The following is a 19741-nucleotide window of genomic DNA, read 5'->3' on the forward strand; positions in this document are numbered from 1 at the left end:
GCGGACTCCGAACCCCACGCCAACGGGGGGTAGGGGTGGGGGGTCGGGTCGGCTTCGCATCGGCAGACCCCCCCCCCCTTTCATACATTCCTTGATCCACCCCTTTTAATTCAAGATAACACTTGTGCTGTAACATCTTTAATTAAAATACAGCACAAAATCTTGGACAAATGAAACGAATTACAAAACAACACTAGTGTTTGGAATGGATGGCTAAAGTGAGGTTGCCAAATTGGCAAAAGAGTAGTTTATCTCAGCAGAGTTTATCTCAGTAGATCTTTGCCTTTAAGAATGTACTGGTAATTTATGGAGTAAATTCAAAGAAAACAATTTGAACGCAAACACATATCCTACAAAAGTAAATTCCATGCACCCTTTTTTTTTTTTTTTTTGTTTTTTTTTGTTTTTTTTTTTAACAGTTCAAGCAGAGGCTAGTTATTTCATCGCTAAAAAGGAAGGTTATTTAAAAAGAAAGCTGTCTCTGGTTTAATTCACAAATTCATTAGACGACAAGGCTGGATGATTGAAAAAGTTTTTGAGCGATTTCATAATATTAGTAATCAACAATAATATTAAAAAGTCCAAATCAAATGAATATGATAACAACTCGCATCATTATAAACCTCTGGGCTTCAGGTGCTTATAGTTTTAAATAAACCCACGAAGGACACCACTAATTGTTGTTGTGTGATGCCGTCGCCGAAAGATTCTCGAAATGAAGGGCATTACAAAAAGTAAATGTATGAAAAAGTAAATTAAATGTGCTGGAAATTGATTTTTTGGTACATATGCGCGTTACCGACAAAATATAAGCTGATTAATATTGAGGACACCCACACATAGCACTATTAGACAATCTGGATTGTATAATCAGATAAAAGCGTGGTCCGTCGGCAGCTTTATCGGTGTGCTGGGTTAAGCATTTAAAAAGGAATGCTAGGCTTTCTATTTACATTTAGTTTTTGTTCACCCCCCCCCCATAAAAACAAATAAAGGCGAATCTAAAATGGAAAAAAAGGGCTTTATTTTAACTAAAAGATGTCAGTGTAAGAAAATTCATATTCGAAAACCTTTCTAATAATTAAAAAAACAATACATATTATATTTTACCCACAATATGTGTGATAAGACCAGGCCTGCTTATATCCAACTTCGCAGTAGATGTCGTTAATGCAACTCAGAGCATGAATGGGTACATAAATATGTGAAGAGGGAAACGCACTTTCACAATTTCTACATGTGTGTATGCAATTTTTTCCGCCACCTCCCACGCACACAAAATAAAATAAGGAAAAAAGGAAAGGACCCCCCCGCTGTATCTTCTTGTACTAACATGTTGCCACAGACTTGCCTTATTACTCCTTTTCCCTTGTGTTTCTCCGTTCTTATTTTAAGCGGACGATGGAGTCTGTAAACTTACAACCCTGTATATAATTAAATAAAAACACGTCAATACACTTCCCCGCGTTCACACTCCCACACTGCACGACACTTTTCACTTGGTTTAATTGCATTTTCTCCTTTACACCCAAAAACGTTTATTCCCAAAGGTGAAAAAAATGTACAGGGTTAATTTGTCACATTCAACACGAGACCTTCCATACTAGCAAGTAATCTGTGATTCTGAAAGTACTGGATTCATTCGTTCTTCGAATTCAATGCCTAAGTGCAAATATTTCCGGGGTTCACATTTCCAGGCATTTTTTAAATGTTCAGCCATTACGGCTCAAATCGACTTAAAAACACACCTTCAAAAGTCAAATCATACTCTACTTCATTGATTGTTTTTGTGAGTTCCCCAATGTTTCTCCTTCTCAATATCTTTTGTTTAGAGCATATACTTTCCCGCCATTCATTAATGTGCTAGCAAAACCTAATAGCGTATATTTATTCAGGTAGTCAACCCCGAAGACACTTATCAATTAATTGTCAAATGGATTTTTAACCTTTCTGAGTTGTCTGAATAATGGGGTCTCAATGTTACTTAATGAATATCTTTTCTTTTCTTCCCTCCCTTTAGCAGGTGTCAATAGAGAGACAGACAGAGAGGACGATCTGCTTCACGATTTTAAATTTCTTTGCTGTGTATTGACACGAGATTGGGATTTTTGTTATTGAAGACCTACACGTACTGTTGGGGAGGGGGGGGGGCTGAAAACAATTGCCATGCTCGTCACATTCATGCTGAGTCCCCTTTCTTGTCGACTGTTTTGTAGGACAGCTTCGCACTTATTATCTAGAACCTTGTTTTATGCAAGCGACATTTTTTGTCGCCATTGGAATGTAGACTGAAATAAATAATATGCGATAAAGAGCCCTCTTCCAGCTGATTTGAAATATTGGATATGACGCACGGTGCAAATCCTGCATCAAGACTGTAGCACTTGGCATATGACCCTTATAATAGTTTAACAGAGGCAAAACGCAAGAACCCTGTCAGTCTCTTATGGCCATTAGATTGTCAAGGACAGATCCGAAACGTTGATTTGAGACATCACATAATCCTTCAACCTAACATGAATTTTTCATTATAGCACAGTCAACAATTGCGTCTTCACCATACGGTAGTTTTTACTTCAGTGTATGATTGAGATTGTTTGCATGAATAACAGTTTTGAAATTATGATTTGATACAGAGCAGAAATAGAGAAAACTCTTTTTTCCTATTTAATTTTTTTGAGCTAGTAACAAGACCTAGGCATAACTTGTCCAGCTTCCACGGCTTTTCTTTGACGCCCATCTTGGAAGACAAATCCAAATTCTCTTACACTTAAGACGTGCATCTAGGCCATATCACGTACATCGGACACAATCACACAATTATACGATGTTTTACTGTGTACGAACTTGGGTAATATTGGCTTGACGTGTGTGCTGCCGTAAAATAATATGTTGCTACATGTCACCTATGAAGTCAATGAAATAATGCTATAAAATTCTTAACTGTATTTTTATTTTATATGAAACCAACATATTACCAATGCCACGACTTAGAAAAATTTTCATTTCATCCCCTTAGGATTACATGCTAAATGCAATTATAAATATTTCACTGACCTATTTTACAAGATGTCTACTAAAATAAAACATGAAAATCAGATTTAATTCGTTGTAATCATTGATTCGTTAATTCATTGAAAGCGGTTAATTTGTCAGTCAGAAGTGATTAAGCCGGACCGAAACATTACCCAAGTCAGAACCCAATTGCATGCAAGAAGATGGGGGCGGTAGCTGGGTATAGCAACATGTAGATAAAAAAATTATTGATCAAAACTATCCGCCACACATACGCCTTCGCAAAAGGAACGAAAGAATATTTGAAGGCCAAAAGAACTGTGTAAACTGCAAATTATCACGAGGTTGTTGGTGGGGGGGGGGGGGGGGGGAGGGATTAAAATGGACAATGCCCCCTCCTTTTTTGAAATCTGAAACTGCCTGTATCAGTGAACTGTTTATTCATTACATGTAAGTGGCTGCTTTCTGTGCCTCATGAGCATGACTCTGGGACGTATATCCATGTTGGCGGCACGGTTAAATCAACTTAAATTTCAGACAATGAATCTAGATCTAATATCAGGTTTCAGTCCACGACCGAGTCTAGACTTAACGTGATTCAGTGCGGTTGTATGTAACCACAGAGGTTTGCCCTATTTCTCCATCACGAATCACCTTATCGCGGAGAAAACGCGTGGCTTTGGGATGTCTCTGCTCTTGAGCAAAGATAACGTCCATGGATTCAGTTTTTACAGTCTCGCATCGCCTGAATGCAAATCGATCACCGAAATAAATACAACTGCATTTGCTTCTTCCAAATCTTAGGACACATTTTTGGTACAATACAGGAATGTCAATAACATATTTAAAAATACACAACGGAGGAAAAAAATTAGCCTTCCCTAAGGTAGCTTTGATTAAAACATAGATCTCGCAGTTTGAGAAGTCAAATAGAAATTGAAATCAGACAAAAAACGAATGTATTCGGAAGCAATATGGTGCGTGTATACTGACTTTGATTTTTATTTATAAGATGCAACAGAAGATGCCACACTGCTTTTCAATCTGTTGTGTCATTTCCTCTGAGTGTATCAATGAATCAAATTGAATCGGTTTATACATGTTCCCCTTACATCTTTGAAGTCCCTGGAGTAGACGCGGAAGCTTTTGCCAGCGTCAGAGACAGAGTGCCTTAAAGCTTTGATTATGGTGTTCGGATTCGGGTAGTGACAACAGTCTGTGAGGACATCTCGTTTTTTAAAAGTATGATACTTTAAAAATACTAAAGACCATTGTTTTCTTTCAAAAGTTACTGTTCACTTTATATTCACTTTTGTGAAACATCATACTTGGGAAAATATTTGATAACCTAACATTATTTTGCAGAAATTTGGACAATAATACAAGCTGTGTGAATTATAAAATGGACACACGTTAAGATAAAAAGTGTTTGTAGACGCGGTGAAAGCTGGTCGATTTATTTGAATGAGGCAAAAGCAACCTGTTAATCACAAAAGTATGTGTTATCTTTCATTTTATGTTACCGCATCAAATAAATAATTGCCTCGTGGCTGATTGCACGATGTTGTTGATGGTATGGCAATTAAACAGATATGGTTACGCAGATCTCAGTGAACTTCTCGTCAGAAAAAAATTACTCAATTTTGGATTGATTTATCAAGTTGTAACGCAGAAAGACTAAACGAACATCGGTAGTGAGTGGAAAAATAGCTACATGTACAGTTTATTTCGCAAAGACGCTATGAATGGTACCAGAAGATGAGACAGGAAATAAAAAAAAAGTTAGCCTGTATAGTTAAATTAGAGTAAAGCACAGACTGGAGATATTTTTTGACAAATTCAACAATCACTATTACGTCTGCAGATGTTTTTGAGTGCATCTTAAATAACTGGTAAATCAATTGCCCAAAGACGAGATGATAATTTGTTGCGGTGAAACACTTTGGAGTTATTTGCCACTTGTCAGTGTCTCAACTGAGCTCCTACGCTAATGTCACGACATATGTCAAAATATGACCAGTTTCTGGCACCAGCTGATGCTCATGAATTTCACCGAACAATATCGTGTTTTTTTTTCAAGAATGGATTTGTACAAGATGAAGGCACTAAGCCACAAGTATAACTGCAGTCTAATAGAATCCTGTATCAAGTAATTTTCCGAATACGTATTTGACCGTATTTTCGCTGCTGCTGGATTGCGGCATACCCATGTCGATCAGAGGCTTCATACGGCCGGTTTTTGCTGCTTTGAGTGCGGCGTTTAACATGCCTGTGTGCTTCTGGTCCAATCCTGTGCGTGAAGCGAAATCATCCACGTCTTGGCTCACTACAGAAAATAAAATCAGTACGTTTAGCACACTTCTCCTCTTACGATATATGACATGATAATATGATATATTTGAAAAACTCTCTCTTTCTTAGAAACAATTATCACTTTAACGTCATTTGCCAGCACAAGGTCACTAATGATTTTTGCAAAAAAAAAAAAAAAGAACCTGCATCATAGTTTACTTCATATCTTGACTAGCGTCTTACACTTTATCAACATAACCTAAATTTTAGTAGTTTACGATGAGTATGAATAGTACAAGAGAACACTTACCAGTTAAACCGTGTGCAACTGAGGCCAAAGATTTTCCCGCAAAAATACTGGACATGAGCCATTTTTCTTTGGTTAGGAATAGAACCAAATCATTGAATGCAGGGCGATCCTCTAGAAAAACAAAAAATAAGATAAAATATTATAGACGACTGGTAATGATATATAAGCAACTTACTAGGTAGCTCACCAACGGTAATGTGTTTTTAAATCATTACTGCTTTACTTCCAAATGTACTATTAGTCAAATAGAAAACTCAACCTGATTAAGGTTCGTTCTGTGGAAAGCAAGAGATTGGTTTTGAAATTGTGTCGAATCCTATGGGGAAAACAGTATAATGGAGGGACAGAAATTGTCACGACTTGACAACCTAATTCGATGTTTCGGCTTCTCCCTGGAGTTTTAGTTGGATTCTGTTAAAGAATCAGCCCTAGGGACGTGTCCATTAGGAAGTTCGTTTTAGTATGCGGACTTGGTAAATATTGAATGCGGTTACGAGCAGTTTTTTTAAGTGCAGTTTCTTGAAAGCTTTAAAGCCCCTGATTGTGTAGAAAGGGGGAATTCCGTGCAACGATTCCCCAGCTACAATGAGATGTGCTTTGCTCTCGCACAATGCATCTTGAAATTTACAGACGTTCAAAGTCGTTGGAGAACTATAAAACCGTAAAGTCGCAGGAGAGTTAAATTCATTTTGCGTCCCATTGGGCACAATATCATTTCATTGCCAGTTTTCCAGGTCTCTGATCTTGTATGATATGGCATTTGAATGAATTTTCCGAATAACAACTCCGAAGAATAAAAGCTGGGCTGCAAATACTCTATTGTCACCTGATCTTAGAACGTTCTATTTGATTTGACGTTGCTTAGGGATCTTCACTGAAGCTCAGGTGTAAAACTTGTGTAATTTCTTACTGAGTATAAAGATTCCATTACTAGAAGTGCTCGATTGTATTACTTCACCAAGTCTAGAATAATACATACACTTTGTCAAAACAACTTAGTATGGGGGAATTTGATTGGAATGGATGAAGCATTACTCATATGGCATTGACTCTCTTATAATTGGCCTTATATCTCTTCGTAACGTAATTTTCCCCACAGCCGGCTTGTACATGATGACGAAAGTAAAGGCTCCTAATGTACTTTGTATTCTTTTCCTCTTCTAAGCTCCTTTTATTGTGAATCAAATGCCACTTTTTGAAAATGTTCAAACACCAATGGTCAAATACGCGCTCGCGTGCGCGCCTGTGTAGAAATAATACCATCATTATTCAACAGCAAAACTACTTTATAGTGAACATTCGTTGGGTTATTTGCCTGGAATTTTGCAATTGTATCTCAAAATAAAAGTCTCATCATTTTCAAGGAATCAAAATATGGCTACCCATCTCCACATTATCATCTTGCTCAAATTGAAAACTATGCACTTCTTTTAGATTTGAAAGTCTATGTGTCGTTCAAATCGCAATTAAGCCGTTGGAAATAGTCATCAGGAAATTCTATACATTGTCCGAACATTTCAGAGAGAAATAGAAAAAAATTCTGGTGTTATCCAGCAGGTCCAAATAGGTTAACCATGTATCTTGCTATTTACATTCCCCATCTACATTTTGATATTTCTAATCCATTATTACCGCGATTAGTGATTTCCATCCTGAGACCCTTCAACCCTCCGCTGTAGTACAATATTTTGTATAATCAAATTGCTGGTTCATACGTGTTACAGCTTTCAATCATTTTATTGCAACAGCAAATCTTAGATGTAAAAACGTGCATACGGTTCTAACCAACACATAACGCAGACATAATCTAATAGGTATATGGGGATGAAAGATAATCGTCAGTATTTCGATATTGCTAAAGCATTTAAACGTATACACTAATGGACTTGTTGCAAGTTATACAACATTGTAAGAATGAGATAAAATTTGTTATTTATATAAACAGACCAACATTTATTTTGTTTAAAGCACTTGTGCACATTGATTGTCAAATCCAGTGGCTCTTGCAGTGGTGTTACTGTAAGATGAACCATACTGTTTGATCGAGATATCGTGTGTCTACTGACTTCAGGACGGAACACTGACTACTGTCAACAAGGACCGTAATAAGATTATTTCAAAGGAAACCATCATTCAGAATTAAGGCAAAGATTTCATTCTAAATCATCCATAGTGGGTATTCATGATCGTAATAACTACAATACGTAACATTTTGATATGTTATCTTAATAGGTCTAACTTTTAAATGGATAGTGTGGTATCTGCTTGAAGCACCACTCAAGTCACATTCGTATCTTGTTAAATAATCGATGAGAAAACAAATTGAAACAAGTAATGTTTTACACTTTTTGCAAATATTCATCAACATTGGTGTTTCCTCAATTCTTGCCGCAAACATACAGGTTGGACGACTTAAATTTTTTTCAGAAAAATAAAATCCTTGTATTTTCTCTTGCAATTTTGCGCAATAGTGTGGATGTTAACACAGGTTCTGCACTAAAACGACTGCTATTTCACAGTTACTAATTTTGATGAAAGTGTGCGGTTTGATTAATGTCAGGTAAATTGCTGTAGACATGAATAACTTGGTTCATTGCCCACACAAAGTAAATCAATTAGCAGAAGCAAGGGAATCGAACTTTTTGCGGATATTCTTTTTTTCTTTCACATATACTCTTAACTGTTAAGGCCATCATTCAGAACACGCATATTATACTTAGCAACATTAAATTTCTCTGCCTTCACTCATCTCAATATGTTATTCATTCATTTCTTGGTTTATTTATTCATTCTTCATTCTAGGTTAGACTATGCCACTAGGTAATGCATTCCAGATCCGTCTACTCACTTGCTTTGCAGAGATCTGGATTTTCATCGTAGCCGTCTTTGCAGTCCGGGCTCTGATCACATACATATTTCAGTGGAATGCACTCGTCAGAGCTCTGGCATGGGAATGGCATGTCCTCTCTGTCACATGGATTACCTGCTAGAAATAAATCTGCCATTAAGTTCTAATAGGAAATAGGAGATGGGTCATTATTCTTATAAAACCGTCTTTGGTTGATGTTTTTTTTTTTTTTTTCGCATTGAACACTTTTTGTCGCCATTTCAAAAATGTATCAATTGACAAATTTTAAAGATTATATCCTATGCCGATTTGATAATGATCAATGGCAATAATCAAGTTAAAGGACAGTCCATAAATTAATCAGTCTGCAAGCGACCCGGAAAACACGTCTTGCATAAACTATGGAGATATGATTGCCTTGTGTCTGGCTAATTAACGATCAACTGTCAAATTCCCTTGAAGATATTAACATAAATGAATGTTTAAATGTAAAGCGTGTTTTTTTATTCTTTGACATAATACCTATTTCATATATGTCAAAATATGGCGATGTTGCGAATTGCATGCTAAAACAAGTTCATTTAATTTCAACTATTTGCCAGTACATTTTCAATGACGCGAATGAAAAGACAAATTAAGGTAGTTACTGTCAAAAGTAAGTCGTGTAATTCAGTTTGAGAACAATGTACGCCAAACGCAATAGAATTATAACCCTGGCAAGATAACAAAAGCCATGAGGACGAAGATTACGGATAAATGCAACGACGTGGAAACAATATATATATGTTACTTAAAGAATATAACTGCTTGGCATAGTTATCGGGTAAAAAATCTTAAATTATTTATGAGAAATGAAAATACATGTATAACGTTGAATCGCCTAAATCAATCGCTTTTTTAGTTGAAGGTATGTAAACCGTCGAAAAGCTCTATGCCATATAGTAAGTTAACGTCTGGAACAGTTCTCGAAGGACACATTAAAAGGATTTATTAAATCTTTGTCGAACTGCGTTTTAATAATACCGTTGATACCGATTATTTTCAGAATTGATAATCAAATCATCGTCCCTCACGTTTTCGGAAAGAAAAGTGCAACGCTTTGAACGGGATTTCGAAAAAAATGTGCAAATAGGTGTCAGTTTCTTGATATGATAGCACATCAGACTATTTAAAACGTTAAATATCGCTGCATACTATGCGTTAACTAGAAAAACGTTACTTAAATTATTCCTAATCTATTCAAGTACTTTTGTGATTCGGTTTGTAGGTTTCGAAAAATACATAACCACTCCTAATTTACGCATTTATTTTACAATGCGATGAAGTACTATCTGAAGAAATGAAAGTTTATGCAAGAAGTTGTACAACAAGTAAGTGTTTGAGATAGGCGAATCCTCAAATGAACTTATTTAACTCATGATATGTCGGTGGCAACAAAATAGCTAAGTAATGAAAAACGCTTCATGCGCGCACCACCAACAACGACAAAAATAATCTAGAAACATTTTTATGGCGTTATTCTAAAAACGTTGAGATTTTAAAAGTATGTCTTGATCGAATAAGATGTGTACTAATTAAAATCACGAACTATGTAGGTCCAAAATACAACAATTTTAAATTGCTTGTAAAAAACGGATGAGCGTACCTCCCCCGCGTTTATCGGCGTATATTTTTCCGAGTCTCCCTGTAAGCCGTGACAGATCCACGCTCATCCCATAACAACAGGCAGCGAAGAGAGGCAGCAGTATTAGTTGATGTTCCTTCTTCATGACTATGGTCTGAAAAAAAAACAGAAAGAAAAACATTACTATTTCTCTTCTCCAAAGACAAATTGATCAATTATCTTATGAGTCATAACTACAAAGATCCCGTCATGAAAATTCATCAGGAATTACTATTTCGTATTGATAAAATGGGGACTATTCTGGACACCCCGCGTCGCTAATTGGATTTCGACGAAATAATTGATGAAATTTGATTGCTGAAAGCATGAAGGCTGCCAGTAAACTAACGGAAATACATATATTCATAACCGAATTGTTGGCAATGACATCCACTAATTACCGTTCACTGTGCCTCAACAACTAACAAGAAAATTGTTTCTCACAATTACATGCGGTATTCGCTTTACATTTTTGTATTAAACTTTACCAAAATAAGAAAACTCAACACAAGAAAAGCGATATTTTCCTTGTGCCACAAATGGTAAAACAAACTTTCTAATTACCTGTGTTATTTCTATGTCCTAGTACAAAACAATCGCGTAAATACTTTTTCTAAAAATCACAAAGTCTGTCTTTGGTTGTGCTTTCCAGGAATGAAGTCTCAATTACTTTCCAAAACTTTGGACGTTTCTACTTGGTATGCTGCCTCGGAAGAGAACAGAATTCCCTGCTATTTAACGTTGCTCCTGGCCCTCTCGCTTATAATTATCATCTAACTGCTGTCGATTGGCCGACACCGTTTTTATATCGAACGTTTTCTACAGAGGGTCTCCCACGCTAGTCCGAATGATGTCATCACTTCAGTCGGGGTTGCCATGGTAACGCTACTTTAGTGATCAAAAATCAACCAGGGTTCTATTTCATTTGATAAATGAAGAAAATTTAATGGCACCGTTGTGATTGTCGTGGGATTATGTAAAATAGAAAGTTTGAGTGGTCGTTCGGACGCGCAGTTTGTTCTTTTATTGTGTTTGATACCACTAGCTATCTCTTCCGGTTAGATCTACACATGGTCATGTTGTATGGTTTACAGCAATCCAAGGTTATATCTCGGTAAGTTTGTACAAAGTAAACTGCTGCCATGTGATCTACCATGATACCATGTTACACTTAATTTATCCACATAATGTCTAACAACACTTTCATTTACGTGTCTGTTTGCAGGCCGACCCTTTTCGGTATTTCTGAATAAAATCAATGCCCTTGTGTTGCTCTCTGCAAGTGATCTACGTATCAAAATTAATTTCTGACAGACTCTGGTAGGTGTAATTGGATTTTGAATTCGGATGTGTCATCTGCACATTGTATTCTGTGAAGAAGATAAGTCGAGTAGCATATCTAGTCAATTTTCAGCAGGGTTGTCTTCATGTTCTGTGATGTATGATTAGCATTTAAAGACATTGACGCATGTGATAATGAAGTATTAAGTATCCAGTAGAAAGACGCGGACCTCACTGCCAACTATGGGCTGCTAGCCGTTAAAGATGACTGAAGTAAGATGTTAGTGTACAAAATCCTCTGGAGAGAGAGATGGAAGTAGAGAGCAGAGATATCAGGACCTAAGGGGACATAACGACGGATGTCACAGGGGGTTAGTCACGAATATTTGACGGGCAGACCGAAAATGATTAACGCTGCACCAGACGCACTGTTTGAATTTGCAATTTAGAGCGGCGCACCGATTCACTCCCCAGATTCTGTCTTCTGAACTCTATAAAAAAGCTACTTTGTTCACTCCAATTCTGACCCAACCCAGCTCACCTTATCCTACAGTGGGGATTACCAACCTACCTTTTATATGTTTTTGTTTTTCATGAAGCTCTCAGGTTGATGATGTGGAAAAAATAGAGACAGTACTAACTCATAAGGAATGCTGCAATGTCTGCATGAACAATATTGATTTCTTGCAAAAGAAAAAAATTAAAGCAGGAATAAAATTTTTGTTTCCTAGTAAAACGCATTAACGAGGGAAGACAATTGAATTCAAGTCATGTGCGACGTCTAAAACTGCGATCTTTTGCTTTCTACTTGTCCGCCTTTTCCAAGTCGCTTTACACCCTGCATTTGATTTTGTGACATCTATTCAATAATGGATTATAGTCAATGGCAACTCATTCGGACATAATTTTTTGTATCTTCTGTGTTAAAAGACAGTGCATAGCATTGTTACCCTATTGGTAGCCTATGTAGATCTTTTTTGAAAGTATATGGCGTCGAACCAAATGAAACGAAATGAAGTGTTGACATTCGCAATGATATGACATCCTTAAGGAAACGAGAAATAGTATGTGCAGTAAATTGTAATTTTTTATATTGAAAACAAGCATAAAATATACAGTAGGAGTCCATGGTGTTTAATTTGTAAAACAGTTATTTGTGTAGTTTCTTCTGGATTGCATATGAGGAACAACGATTACCCCTGCTGCTACATAATGGTACGCATAGCGTGTTGCAAAGCTCAAGCATACATATAAACATATTTTAGTGTGAAATCAAACAATTCCCTGCATGGTGCAAGACAATAAAACACAAATTTCTTCCTTCGCCTCACTTATATGTTCCGATTTAAACTTATCTGTTACTATGGCAATGCCTTTATTTCAACTTCAGCACCACGTCTGTCAACCGTATCTTAAAACGCCGCCAGTTAGAGTTGGATAGGCTCTTTCTCAAGGTACCCAACATTATCTGCAAACACTACAGATACGTATCTTCCTTTCCCTCATGGGACCCAAACGTTTTTTTTTTTTTCTTTTTTTTACCATTTGCTTTGGGATTAATAGTGAACGTAAGGACATTCGCGACGTTTGTACCTCGGTGTCCTTTTAACGAAGAAGATAATTTTCAGTTTAAGTGCCCACACAACAATCAATTACTTATATCTTTTTGTAGGTGCCTTTACCCCCTGTAATTGAATAACGTCTTTCATACTAACTAAGGTTTGTAAAAAATCCGATAAGCAGCTGTGTTGGGACTTCATAAATGCTATTAGAAAAAGCGGATTAACATTCTAACCTAAAATATTGTGTAGAACCGCTCTACAAAGCTATTTAATTCCTCCTGTCAACAATTAGTTCGGTGGGGCTTTTTTTAGTGCAGTGTTTATTCTTTTTGTAAAAACTGTTATACTGATTACAGAAAACAGTGAAAACAGAGCTTGATTTGCATGAACTATAAAGCAACTTACCTTACAACACAAAGTCCAAATGAAGTGTCCAAATTTTTTTTAAATGTTCTTTGCTCGTGTAATGCTTCCCACTGATTCAAAATTTGCGTTTTCCTCTACAGTTCTAATCTCGTGAGGCCCGCGCAAGTTGTACCATCTGTATTAATGAGATTCCACAAATTACTATGTGACAAAACAATGCAAATGCAGCCCCAGCGCTCATTCAATCATTCATTGTCTTCGCCGTTCTTAAATAGCAGCTTTATAAATTGATAACGTGGTCACTTGAATATTTCAATAGTTAACCTGAAAGCATGAATTTTACGCACGTATAGTAAACACGATCAAACTACGGTGATGTAATATCAATAACACAAACCCAAGGATGACATTTATAAGGGGAACATTTCGAGGGAAGTGCTTACTTAAATGGCAAAGTTGCCATGGCAATGCCTTTAAGCAGGTATATTCAAAGTGGCATCTTTATCGGTGCTACGACGGAAACCTATACATTATTCAAACGCTCGGGCCGCCGAAAGCCTTAAACGGCTCTCAGCACTCCTCTTGGGGAAAGTGATTAAATATCATTTGCATATCTCACCACTACATCAATTCAATTTCACGATTGATTTTCAACTGAAGCAGATATGGGTCTGACCTCAGTGTGTTCTTCACTCGTAGCTTACGACACCGAGGTTCAAAAGCAGCTCGCTAGATTAAAGCTTTACCAAACAGGGAACGCTCCTAGGAGACTTCTCAATGGGCCTCGTCATGGAGGACTCGGTCACAGGTGTTGGCATTATATAGATTTCACGATGGAAATCGTTTAACGTTATGTGTTACAGAAACATAATGGATTTTTGAGGGGGGAAAAGCCTGCGCCATAAGCTTCTCGTAATCCTCCTCTGTGCTCTCTGGGAATCAACAATTTAGACATAATGCTATTATTATTGGGGTTAAATGAAGTGGTGGCTATCCTTGCTGCCCATATCTGAGCGCCAATCTGGATCAATATATTTACAACTCCTTGTGTAGGCGTTGTACAAGTCACGGAATATGATTATATTATGCTTTAACAGGGAACTACACGTATAAGTGATTATTTCAAAATGCGAACACTTGCATGATACAAAAAATATGGGTCGCAAAGTGACTCTGGTAAAAACTCTCTCTCTCTCTCTCTCTCTCTCTCTCTCTCAGTTGGATGTACATGTAGAGGCCTATGTTATTGCGTTTGACGGTACAAACGGCAATTTAAGCCCAATGAATCTAATAACCAGAAGATAACGCCCCAGAGATTTACAAACATGTTATCTCATCCATTGAGTCGGCATGACTTGGCATCCTAAATATATATCCAATATGTATCTGGATTTGAAAAGGCATTGTCTTTTGGACTGATTTCATCTTAATTTTTCGCAGCTATTTTTATACAAATAAATGTATAATTGACTTTGCAGTGAATAGCTGCTGGATTGTGATATCAGTGACTTTAATAAGAAAAAAATAGTTAGCGTTTTTCTTTTCTTTTTTTCTTTTTTTTGTTTTATCTATTCATTTATTGCGCCATCTACATAAATTTATTTTGCGTCATGCTTAGGACCATTTTGGATTCTACGCGCACAATACACTTAAACAATTGGGTTTTCCATGAATCTCTTAGATTGATTGTTCCAATTTAAGATATTCTCTCTTTTTGTTTTCCTTAATCAAATACACCAAACCCAAGATGCCCGTTTCCTTTGTTTGAATTAATTTGTAAAGGGGTCGTTTACCTTTGAAGTCAGTTCCCCCCGTCTCTACTATGGGCACTTAGTTTATTTAATGAATAGTGTCTTAAACAAAGTTTCGGTACCATTTAGGGTTCGATGCTTACCTCAGTTGGATACAGTTGTAAGAGAATTTGCATTAAAAGATAACCTCATTTATGATGATATACGGAAGAAAATGCAGAACGCAGTTCTAGGACTGGCCATACAAATCTTTGTTGAAAGAGAAGAATGCCTCGGAAGCGTGTTCTCTGTATTTGGGAACTTAGATGCCAGCATTCCGCCAAGAAATCAATTATGCTTTACTTGATACAAAATATTTTAAAGAAATGCAATTTGGCGAAACGCGTTTATTCTTCACTTGTACAACAGTGTTATTTGCATAAGGAAATTAAAATATGGCGGCATTTTGCACTCTCATTCAGTTACCCTTTTTCTTGCAGACTGCGTCTGTCAGTTCAAACATATATTCTTCATGCGAAATATATACAATTCACTCTTTCATTTTTGTAAAATGAATCAGCAGATTGCAATACTTAAGTTTCTCTGTGCAAACTTAAATTGGTGTGTAGTGCCCTTCTTTTGTTTAGTTTATATTGACAACAAGCAGAGGAGGGGAATATCAAACATTGTGTCCCAAAAAACATAGTTAATTAATGGAAATCCGTATCGTTTTTTTTCTTCCTTTTTTGTTACCTCCTACACAGTTTTGTCACCTGCATGCAAGGCAAGTTTGCAGGCAAGCGCCAACTTACCACTGAAATACAAGTATTTATAAAAACAGAATAGGCATTTTGTAAAAAGACATTAGGTTTAGAAACCCGAAAACCGGGAGCACATGAGCGCGTCATTTCGTCCTACGCTGTGATACACGCTTTTATGTAGCCTTGATACGTTTTGGTAAACTTTTAGATCACAAGAATGACCTATCGAACAATTTTGCCACTGATACCAAAATCAGTAATATACGAAGGTAATGACCACTTAATGCTGAGTCATTAGAACCATTAGAGTGCGCATAACCATTAACAAATCTCCCATATATCTGCTACTCCATCTGAAACATCCGGCCGAAACAATTGATGATCGTTCTGATGAAAAGACAGTTATTTCATTTGTCTTTGTCCCAACAATGCCCAAAGTGGCGCAAAAATTCCTTAGCTCGGCTATTGACGTATTGTCAGTAATACCTTGCTGCACCATTTCAGTGACATTATGGTGCATTTCATCGCTGAGTAGCGTTTTTTTTTTTTTGCCGTCTTATGCAATTGCCCACTCATTGCAAGCTGTATATCGCCTGTTAGTTACTGTAAAACGATCGCTGCATGATTGGTTTACCCTGCCGTTGAAATAGTATCGTTAGTAAAACCAGTATATTCATATCTAATTTTCTTGCAGGACGACCTCTCACATGCAGTATATTCTCTGTTGAGTCAACAGCAATACCCAGATGGTCATATCGCTGTTATCCCATTGTACTATAGCCGTTGCATTATATTGCCTATAGTGTAACTTAAAAGGAGTGTATTTGTTCTAGGAAGAAAGAAACTGGCCGACGGAGAACAGAAAATTATATTTAGTACATATCCCGTTTTTAAATATTTTAAAGCATTTACTGCGTATACGCGGAGGGATTTCGTGTTATAAAAATTCAAGTTTTGAAAAAGGAGGTCCAATTGTTACAAACTGCTTCTGGGAACTTCAGTGCATCTAAAATGATTGATAGTGTGTTCATGTTTTGTTTGGGAATACATGAACATTGTCGTGTCAAGTGGTTTCCCAAACTTAATTGTATTATAAGGTAGAGCAGACATTTTATTTTTCTTTGATGCTAGGAAGAAATAAGACTAGTGATAGCTGTTAACACACAGTAAAGGGGATATACGATCATAGTGTGCGGGATATATAACCAAATATGGCAATCACCGGTGCAAAATATGCACTTCCAGTGCCAGAAATAAAACCTCAAAAGTCGGAAAATGTCATATCACAGGTTAAAACAAGTATTTAATCAAATGCACGTATTTCTGTACATTCCCAGACTCTTACTTTTCTCTTTGGACTGATATGACGCTAAGCGTTTGGTTGAAATTCCATTTTTCATGATACTGCTTTATACAATTCACCAAAGGGTAATCAACAGGCTGCCCCAGGGGGGTCATTACTCTAATCTTTCCACTTACGAAAACCCAAGTAATTTGCTGTAAACATTAACGTCTGAGTCTTCGTGGAATTAGGACCCCGTAGAGGCTGCATCTGCGGGAGCCATTAAACAATTAGATTTATCAAGACGCATTGACCTAATAGACCCATAGGGCTCTACCTTTCCAACTCCTGCCTTAAGTTATAAAAACATAAGCTTACTACTTAAGTATAGAGCAGACCAAAACTGTTCGGACATGAAGCTGACATTTTACTCACAAAGCTGCTTCATTCCAACTTTCTTTTGAGAATTTATATCTAAATTGGCAATTTCATCATTCACTGACTCAAAAAGTTATTCTTTATAGAGCACGAAAGTGTGACCAATATTCTGTAGGCACTCTTATACCAAAGCAGAATAACCGTAAAATACTGTTTAAATTGTCAAGAGATTTTACTTAAGTTCCTTCACGTGTATAAAGAATATTGTTCTGTAACAAATAAGCAAGCAAACAAACAAACAAATAAATAAATAAATAAATAAATAAATAAATAAATAAATACATACATACATAGGGCCTAAATAAATAAGTAAATGCACCCCAGTCAAATGTCAACATAGTTTCAAAGGGAGAGGCAATAACATCGATTTAATTGAAACAGTAATCAAATACCGCGACAAATAAAGGCCCTCAAGAACCATTAGAGCAAGCAACCTGAAGCAACCATCAACACTCCCATACTCCATTGCCCACTTTATTTGGACAGAAATTCTATTAAAACTAGGTTTCCGTAAGCGGGCTGAAAAATGACACACAGCCAAATGATTTACAAAAACCTATCCGTTCCTTATCGAAGCAGCTGCGGTACATGGCATTCCTATCTATCACTGAGAAGATACTTTTGTTTCGATTTCCGTGTTGACGTAGGCCAATTTGTACAACAGGCAAAAAACATTGATATTTTCTCCGAGTCTCTTTTAGGTTTAAATATATATATATATAGCATAACAAACAAGAGTGTTGTGCAAGACACTAAAGGAACTTACCCTATGTTATGTAGGCGACTTGAGTAGTAAAGAAAACTGTTTTTTTTTTTATCGTGGTCAGATAATCTTTTGACTAATCGTTAACGTGTCACCGGGGGGTTCGGATTTTTTTGACCGAAGAAGTACGAGTGAAGACGTAGCGGTTTTTGTGTCATACTGCGTCAAGCGTCTTCATTTGTAACCCCGTTGGTGACATATCGGTTCTTTATCTATTAGTCTTTACAACTAGGAACGAGCATACTGCGCATTGTTTACTGGGTCCTACATGTAGTTTCCAACAAACGCTGGCCTAGTGCCAGCAAGATCCATTAGAGAATAGTAGATTTGTTTGATTTGAATGACAGAACGCGAGTTCAATAGGTAAGGATACACCCAAGTAAACTACTATAGTTAAATGATATGTCATAGAGCTCATAAAATCCATTATTTTTTTTTCACTATAGATGTTAGACCTTTGTGCGCTTTGAATTCTCACTATATATTACATAGGATCATCCTGCTACAGCCTGAATTACTTAATACGCCGGCTAATCGGGTGATTAAACCATTATTATCGTAATTGTACTTGCTAAGTGAATAATTTATATAATCTGCTAATCAGGTGGATAGCGCACTGTTCAAGTGCGAAAATGAACACATTTGAATACGTTCGTTTTTAATGTAAGTGGCGATTCCATTAGCCATTATGGTACGGTTAATCTACAAATGGGCACAAATGTCCCCTTCATAAGTTCTGAACCATAAGAGTTGTTCATCATTTATAGATGACAAATGGTGTTACATATAGCTAGTGTCATATTTAAATATTTTTTCAACGAATTGTACAGATCCATGCACAGATCCATGGGTAATTCAGTTCAAAATTCCCGGATGAAGGTGACTTTATAGATTCGGAATTATTGGAGTGCAATACTTGAAACTTAGCTGTCGAAGAAACTATTACACTTACGGAAGATTAGAGGGGGTTTCGCCACAAAGAGTTTTCACGGTGCCTCTCTTTTCATTCTTTCTTTTTTTTTTTTCAAAATGAATTATGTCTACCCATTACCCTAATGGAACTAAGTTTGATTGGATGAAAAATGTAGCATCGATCTTAAAGATGAAATTACCTCTTATTTTCTCCTCCAACGCTTTGTTGATTATTAAAAACCTACTCGAAAACCTACACACATTGTTGAAACCATGTATATGAGGAAGGCAGTCAATATCTATCCCTTCTTTGTCGTTTGAGGTCTTAGAAATCAGAGGGATCTTTTGGTGTCCCTTATTGATGCACAGTGCAGTAGTACTTGTGGAGTTGCCACGCCTGAAAGTGTGTTCAGTTATTTGACGCTTTGGACGACCAATTAAGCATACAAGTCATCCCGCAATTCTGTCACATTTATCACTAGTTAACAGCCGTAAAAAATTAACGTTCGCAATAAAGT

The 19741-nt window shown here is 36.7% G+C and overlaps 1 protein-coding gene across 3 annotated transcripts; it reads right to left on the reverse strand.

Annotated features, from left to right (window-relative positions):
- Positions 1–4710: 4710 nt before the first annotated feature.
- On the reverse strand, positions 4711–13556 carry LOC106150680 (prohormone-4). 3 transcript variants are annotated; one of them, XM_013523614.2, is made up of 5 exons: positions 13377–13556; positions 10111–10243; positions 8466–8603; positions 5618–5728; positions 4711–5341 (listed from the first exon to the last, which is right to left on the reverse strand). In XM_013523614.2, exons 2-5 carry the CDS (start codon positions 10232–10234, stop codon positions 5145–5147), a joined length of 570 nt encoding a protein of 189 aa, XP_013379068.1. In that variant the 5' UTR covers positions 10235–10243; positions 13377–13556; the 3' UTR covers positions 4711–5144. The 3 variants fall into 3 exon arrangements, with proteins under 3 accessions (XP_013379068.1, XP_013379069.1, XP_013379070.1); XM_013523615.2 differs by lacking the exon at positions 13377–13556 and adding an exon at positions 10693–10918 and having other exon boundaries at positions 8466–8600; XM_013523616.2 differs by lacking the exon at positions 13377–13556 and adding an exon at positions 10693–10917.
- Positions 13557–19741: the final 6185 nt, after the last annotated feature.

This window comes from Lingula anatina, chromosome 2 (assembly GCF_051362555.1).
Source record: "Lingula anatina isolate TDL-2025a chromosome 2, LinAna3.0, whole genome shotgun sequence".
Classification (NCBI taxonomy): Eukaryota; Metazoa; Brachiopoda; class Lingulata; order Lingulida; family Lingulidae; genus Lingula; species Lingula anatina.

What these genes read in the sequence shown, in the direction of transcription:
- LOC106150680 (XM_013523614.2), bottom strand. Translation starts at nt 10,234, where the DNA reads ATGAAGAAGGAACATCAACTAATACTGCTGCCTCTCTTCGCTGCCTGT. An exon ending in TCCAGATCTCTGCAAAGCAA is followed by an intron (nt 5,729 to 8,465) that starts GTGAGTAGACGG and finishes TTGTTTTTCTAG; the next exon opens with AGGATCGCCCTGCATTCAAT. An exon ending in AGTTGCACACGGTTTAACTG is followed by an intron (nt 5,342 to 5,617) that starts GTAAGTGTTCTC and finishes TATTTTCTGTAG; the next exon opens with TGAGCCAAGACGTGGATGAT.